The 7,353-nt window shown below is 35.7% G+C and overlaps 1 protein-coding gene across 1 annotated transcript in view; it reads left to right on the top strand.

Annotated features, from left to right (window-relative positions):
• Positions 1-8: 8 nt before the first annotated feature.
• MRE11 (MRE11 double strand break repair nuclease) overlaps positions 9-7,353 on the top strand; it is a 67,710-nt gene continuing 60,365 nt past the window's right edge. The window contains 5 exon segments of the mRNA XM_021000568.2: positions 9-111; positions 1,256-1,394; positions 3,372-3,504; positions 5,346-5,506; positions 6,848-6,935. Coding sequence (XP_020856227.1) covers positions 1,375-1,394; positions 3,372-3,504; positions 5,346-5,506; positions 6,848-6,935 — 402 coding nt within the window. The 5' untranslated portion in view covers positions 9-111; positions 1,256-1,374.

Genomic DNA, 7,353 nt, shown 5'->3' with positions numbered 1-7,353 from the left:
CCCGCCCCCTTCCCCCTTCTTCCTTTTCCCGCCTGTTCTCGTCTGTGGAAGGGCAGGAGGCGTCGGCTTCGGTTTGAACTGTCCTCGCGGCCCCCTTCTCCTGCACCCCGGGTAAAAGCAGCCTGGATTTGCCCCCGTTGCCCTGTCACCTGCTCACCGCGGCAGGGCAGTCTTTGGAGGGCGAGAACTCTGTAGGACGTGTTCCCAGCCCGGATCCTGGTCGGGAAGGATGGGTTGCCCCCAGCCTTCCAGCCCCGCCCCCAACCCGGCCGGGGTTCCGGGACTCTTTGGGCTTCCGGCCAGTGCGATGATCCCTGGGCCAGCGAGGACCGGGCCTTGGAGGGGGAAACTTGTGGTCATTTTTGTTAGCTCAGCCCCTGCCATTCGCGTTGGCATCCATTGCCTGTCCCGGATCTCCCTTCCCCTCACGGTTTTCTAGGGTCTGCCTGCGGGCACCTGTTGTCTCTGTAGACCACGTGTGTTGTTATTTACTGAGACTTTAAGCTTGAATCCATTTGTTTGCGAAGGGTAAATTTCCTATTAAATAGAAGGATGACTTTAAGAATTAGATAATTGCTATCATGAACGCAATGCAGTCCTTGCCTTTCAAGAAAAAATCAGTTATATATATATTGTGGGAACCCTTCTTCCTTCAGTATTTGAAGACAGGGATTTCCCTCTCTCAGCTCCCCAAGGAAATGGGAAAGCTCATTGGAAAAAGATCCTCATTGTAAAGAGACCAACCTAATAATGGGTCTTGAGTGACATTGAAAGTGTACTTTTTGCTCTGTTTTTACAGTATATTAGTTTTTTAAGTTATATAAAATTGTGTATTCTATATAAATAAACAAGGGGCAGCTGTTTTAGTGGGATATATAACATTACATTTTATAGTTAAAGTTATATAATTTAAATAATGTGATATAATTATGTGTTGCATCATATTCGCATATACACACGTATATACAAGAGGCTAGTGTGATTTTTACATATTGTATGTATCATGTACACATGTGTACATATAGCATGCACACAAAAGACAGCTAATTTAATGAGATTGCAATCAGGCCCCTGAGTTAGAAAGGTCATAGGTGACTGGGCAAGTTACTTAACTTTTAAGTGCTTCAAGCACCAAAGAGTTGTAGAATTTAACACATTTTAAATATGGGTAATTAATTTTTTTGTTTATAAAATATGTTGTGTAAATATGTAAATGCTCTGCAAATGCATTTTTAAAAATCATTTTGTTTTTTAGAACTGGCTTGGAGAATTTGAAATCCACAATAAATTTCCTGACCAGAAGGACCTTAGGCAATATTAGAAGCTATTTGGTGAGAGTGCTGGCCCCTAGCAACTGGGTTGAAGGTAGAAGAAATGAATTCTGCAGATACACTGTAAGCCTGAGTTCCTTCCAGAATCTTTGGGGTTTTTTCTCTCCCAAGACTTTTCGTTTTGCTTATGTAAGGAAGAATTGCTTATGTGTATCGATTGTATGTATTTTGCTTATGAATTCAAATTTTAGGGTATTAAACACATTTATTTCACTTTTCAAAAAGCTCATGGAGTCTTTAATTTCTAATGCATGCAAAAATAGGGAAAGGGTATATGTATTTAATTGTTAGGTGTGGATTGTTAAGTGTGAAGCAGCGTGGTGTAATGGCTCTTTAGCCAGCCTTGAAGCCAGAAAAGTTTAAGATTGTAAGTTACAGACAATGTGCCAACCTGCATTAATAGAGAAATTTTTTCCTAAGAGTTCTTATACCAGTGAACTCATGGATCCTATCCCCCTAATGTACTATGTAAAAACTTCCAATTTTTTCCAGCATTTAAAAATAGTATTGAGGTCAGTAAATTTTTGATTAATTCTTGCTGTGTGAGCACTGGTGTGAGTGCTGGGGAAGATGTGAGGTTTAGGTAAGACATTGCCCCTGTCCTCATACAGCCCCTCTAATAACTCAGTTCTGAAGCATTTTAAAGTTTGCAAAGTGCTTTCCAGACATTTCCTATGATCCTCACAACAACCCTGTGAGATACCTACTACAAATATTGTTACTCACATTTTACAAGTGAGGAAATTATAACACAAAATATTGCATAAGTGCATAACAAAGTTATGTAAGGTGTAAGGCCTTTGATGATTTGAAGGTCATTATCTTGGGGTAGGGAGCAGGATGAATCAGGGAATGATTTCTTGAGAAGTTGGTATTTAAATTGGGCTCTCAGTAGACAGGAGGTAGTAGAAAGGACATTCCCGATAAGTAAAAATGTGAACAAAGACAGTAGGAAATTATAGGATGTGTACAGGGGTGGTGCCTAGTCTAATTGGGTTGGCATTTCAGGTGTATGAAAAGAATATGCATTAAAACTGGAAAGTTTGAGGAGGACCAGATTGTGCAGGGGCACGAATGCCAGGCCAAGGAGCTTGAACTTTACCTGCTAGGAAATAGGATTTTGAGCAAGGGAGTGATATGTGATAGTGATAGTCTAGCAGTTGTCCGAAGGAAGAATGAGGAGAGCTGAAGTTGAAATAGTAGTGAGGAGATTTTTTACAATTGAGGTTAATGGTAATGACAGTGATGATACAGAGTGATATGTGATGATATAATATGATATGATACAGTGGTGGTGGCATTGGGAAGAGGTGGAAAAAGATATGAGAGGCTGCAGAGGAAAAAGTGACAAGATTTAGCAATTGGTTGTACATGAGAGATGAGAAAGAGGAACCAGAGATAAATTAAAGTTATGTTCATGAGAGACTTGGTAAATAATAGTGCCATTAACAGAAGTAATGAAGTAAGATGGTGTAGTGTTTTTGGGAAAGATAATAGGCTGGGTTTAGTACATAGATGCTGACAAGACATCTGTAGAGATGTGTCTTATAGGTAGTGTTGAACTAACATTTTTGAATGTTATTTTCAGACTAACAGTTAGCCAGTAAGTCTGATAAAAGGTAAACTCTTAGAGTGGTAAATAGCAGTTTTGTTGGAAAATGGAGTTTAATTAATTTCATGAGGGATAACTACACTTGCAAGTGTTACTAAGACTTACCTGTGTACACAGCAAGCAAGCTACTTGGTCATCATTGCACAAATATTTCGGAAGAGAACCTTTTCTTGTGGCTGCATATTTTATTTGGGATATTCCATATATTCAGTTCAGTTCAGCATTTATTTAAGAGCATAATTTCCCCCTTTTTATTCATTTCTGTAGCATCTACTGTGTGCTAGAAACTGCTGAGTGCTTTATAACTTAACTCATTTGACATGTACTAATGACTTGAGATTTTTTTAAAGTATGAAAGTAGTGTGCTAAAAATCTCTTCTAAAAATTTGTGAATTACTTTTTATTAAATTCTTTTCTTTCCAATACAGTGATGATGAAGATACTTTTAAAATTTTGGTTGCAACAGACATTCATCTTGGATTTATGGAGAAAGATGCGGTCCGAGGAAATGATACATTTGTAACATTAGATGAAATTTTGAGACTTGCCCAGGAAAATGAAGTAAGTTAATGTATATCTTTGGTGGAATTTCTGCTCTATTGCCATTAACCAAAGGATTATTCCCTCTGCTCCATGATATTCAAAGAGTTTACCTATGTGTTCAGCTGGCCTGTGAATGTTGTCAATGTGATTATAGAGCTAGTTCAATTAAACACTTTAGAAATGGAGTTTACTATGTTTTAAAAAAATCTTTATAAGCTGTATATAGTAGAACTGTATTTGCAGGTGCTAGTGACAAAAATACCTCTACTCATACACACACACACACACACACACACACTTTTTTTTTATCACAGCTTAGTTGAAATCTCCCATTTCTTTGGGGGTTTTTTTGTCCTTAATTGGGACAATTAAGAATCTAATATTGTCCTTTTTATTTTGGACTGATTACACTTTAGTATGAATACTTTTTACTTAATTGGCATGTGTATTTTGGTTTTTTTATTTCTGATTGTAGAGGAAAAAGCTGTGTTTTCTAAAAGATTTCAGGCATCTGTCAGCAAGCAGGTGATATTTTTGGGGGATGAGGAAGGTGGGTCAGCGAGATCCTGGAATTACACAAAACTTACTTGTTAAGTTGGCCCTAAAGATAAACTTGATTGGGTCTTTTTAGATTGTAGTGGTCGGAGGTGAGGGACAGTGACAGTGTTATCTTCTTGTAGGATTCCCTATTCTGGAGAGGATATCAGCCTCTGTTGTAGCTTTTCATGGAAGCCCATTGTCTATTGAAAATAGAAGAGGCAATATTCTTTATCTCCAGCTTATTCTAGGACCTAGTGCCTACCTTAACCTAGCATAGAACAATAGGCTAGACCTTCCCTCTGGGTAATTGTCCTTTTCCCCTCTGCCATACACGCAAAAGTATTCCTGCCTGAGCATTAGGTTAGTATCCATTTTCTCCAAGCTTTTTCCAACTCTGACGTCTGTCCCAAGATTCCTGGATGCTTCATTTTATTTTGGGTTGCATATCTTGGGCTTTCTGTTAAGAGATGTTTCTGTTAAGAAACAGTGTCCAGAATGAGGGAGGTAATAGTGCTACTATATTCTGGTCTAGTCAACACATTTGGAGTTGTATATTCAGTTTTGGTACCATATTGAGAAGGACACTGATAAATTAGAGAGTCTCCAGGAGATCATTTGAGTTAATGAGAAGACTGGAAATCTTGGCATATGAAGATAGGTTGGAGACACTGAAATTGATTAACCTAGAGAAGAGAAGACAACAAGGGTTAGGATAACTGTTCTTGAGTAACTGAGAGGCCTTCATTTGGAAGAGGGGTTAGACTTGTTCTCCTTGGCAGAACTACAAACAATGGATGGAAGTTACACAGAGCAGATTTTAGCTTGATATGAAGAAAAACTAAAAGGACTATCTAGAAGGAAAATGGGCAGCTTTGGGAGATTATGAGTTCCCCATCATTGAACCTCTGAAGTGGATGCTTGTTTGGGACTGTTGGAGTGGAAGTTCCTTCTCAGCTGTTTATTGGACGAAATCGTTTCCAAGATTTTTTGATTGTTGTGTGTCAGTAAAACTCTTAAAAGTTTTTTAACTTTCTCAGTGTCATTACTTATCTATTGACTTTCAGTCAATTTTAATAATAGAAAAGTAGAATTGTTGAGGCTTGATGTCCTTGGATGGTGGATTTGTAGAATAAAATGAGAAAGTGCTTTGAGTAATTATAAAAAAGCAGGTTCTTATAGTTATTTACTATATAAAACAGTTTAGGACTGTAAATTTCCACATTTATTCAGAATTTCTAGCTGGAAATTTAAGTTTTAGATAATAAACAATTCATTGTAGTAGCATGAAATATATTGACTCTAAGATAATTATTTTCTAGGTGGATTTTATTTTGTTAGGTGGTGATCTTTTTCATGAAAACAAACCCTCAAGAAAAACATTGCATACTTGTCTGGAATTATTAAGAAAATACTGTATGGGTGATCGTCCAGTACAATTTGAAATTCTCAGTGATCAGTCAGTCAACTTTGGTTTTAGTAAGTAAGTATGTTGAAATGATTGAAATATCTAACTTAATTGTGTATACAATAAATTAATTGTATACAATAAAAATATGTTAATATTAACTACTTAAGTTTCATTGCAATCAAATTACACTTTTTGAAAAATGTTGACTTTTAATATTCTTACTGTATCAAGAATCTTCTACAGTTTCAAACCAAATTTACATATATATATACATATATATATATATATATACATATATATGTATATATACATATATATATGTGTACACACACCACACACACACACACACACACACATGTATTTTTATATATTTGGTAAATTTTGGTAATTATCTTTCAGAATTGCTTTGTTAATTTTTATTATACTATTTTGAATATGTTTTTTTAGACAGCCCTAGTACTGTGACCATATCTGAAAATGTTTCTATAGGAGTGTAGTGTTCTTTTTGTTATGAAGTGCAAAACATTGTCCAAAACACTGCGTGTAATATATACTACATGCAGTTAATGTTTTGTATCTTTATTTAACTTTTATATCTTTATTTAACTTATCAGAGTCAAGTCCCTAGGCTTTTTCCCCCAAGAAATTAAGGGTAGAGACACTTAGTTTTCATGGCATCATTTTTTATTTAACACATTTGTTGACATTTACTTGAGTTCTTGTTCACCGTCTCCCTCTTCAGCTCCCTTACTGTGCTTACTACATTGTTTTGCACTTAATAGGCACTTCATAAATATTGGTTGAAGTTGAAGAATGGGCAGGGGGCTACAAGGATGGAGGTTGAGATTTTCCTTCCACATGGTTGTTACCAAGGAAGGGCCTTTAAACCAATTTTTAACTGTCCTTGAGCTCATCGGAAAGTCGTGAATTAGACTGACAGGAAATTTAGAGAAAACCTATTGGGTTGAAGGTATGTGGAAACCTGAGAAAAGAATAATCACATTCTTTTTTTCAAAGGAATGTAAAAAGAAGGAAATTTGGGAAACATCACTACTTGTCTTATAGTATGGCTTTTTTTGTTTGAAGGTTTATGAATTCTCATAATACCAGATATATCTTAATATACTTCTCTTAATGCTAATCCCAAAGAGCATTTAAAAATTGAATATGAATGATTTTTGGATTATTCCTACTGATATTTCCTTCCATCAGCATATAGAGTAATTTTTTATCTACTATTCAGCTTCCATCTTTTAGTTTGTAATCACAACTATTATCATTTAATAATTATATACATTTCAAATTTGTGCTCTTATTATTTAGTAATTACATAAATTTCAGTGGCTGATATTTGCAGACAATAGCTTTTGTCCTCTAAACATTTTATTTTATTAACACCTTCTTTATGTTTAGGTTTCCATGGGTGAACTACCAAGATGGCAATCTCAACATTTCTATTCCAGTTTTTAGTGTTCACGGCAATCATGATGATCCCACAGGGGTAATTATCATATTCTGGAGTTTGAGGTTGTAGAAATAGCCAATTCTGTTTTACCTTGGGAGTAGGTTATTTTAAAAAAAATTTATGCTATGTTTAAGTGAAATATTACAAGACCCAGAGGAAATTTCTGAGTGTAGCTTCTTTAGCCTCTTCTACTGACTTGTAAATGATTTATAACTGGAATAAGAATTGGATGACTGGGTTTTTATTCCTTTTGTGGTGTTAAAGGTAGGTAGAGACTCATCTAGAGGAAAAAATGATTATTCCACAAATAGTTTCAAACCTTAACTAAGTATCTTGAGAGAAGCTAAAGGTCTACATCTCAGAGTATTTGCTTTGATTTAAATTCTTTAGGCTATTAATATTCTAAATCATTCTTTATCTATAATTTTTGTTTTTCACTGTTTAGTTTACAAAA

The sequence above is a fragment of the Phascolarctos cinereus genome, unplaced genomic scaffold (assembly GCF_003287225.1).
Source record: "Phascolarctos cinereus isolate Bilbo 61053 unplaced genomic scaffold, phaCin_HiC Scaffold_726;HRSCAF=1367, whole genome shotgun sequence".
NCBI classification, from domain to species: domain Eukaryota; kingdom Metazoa; phylum Chordata; class Mammalia; order Diprotodontia; family Phascolarctidae; genus Phascolarctos; species Phascolarctos cinereus.
Note: the sequence above shows the minus strand (reverse complement) of the source record. Positions and strands in the feature narration are given on the sequence as shown.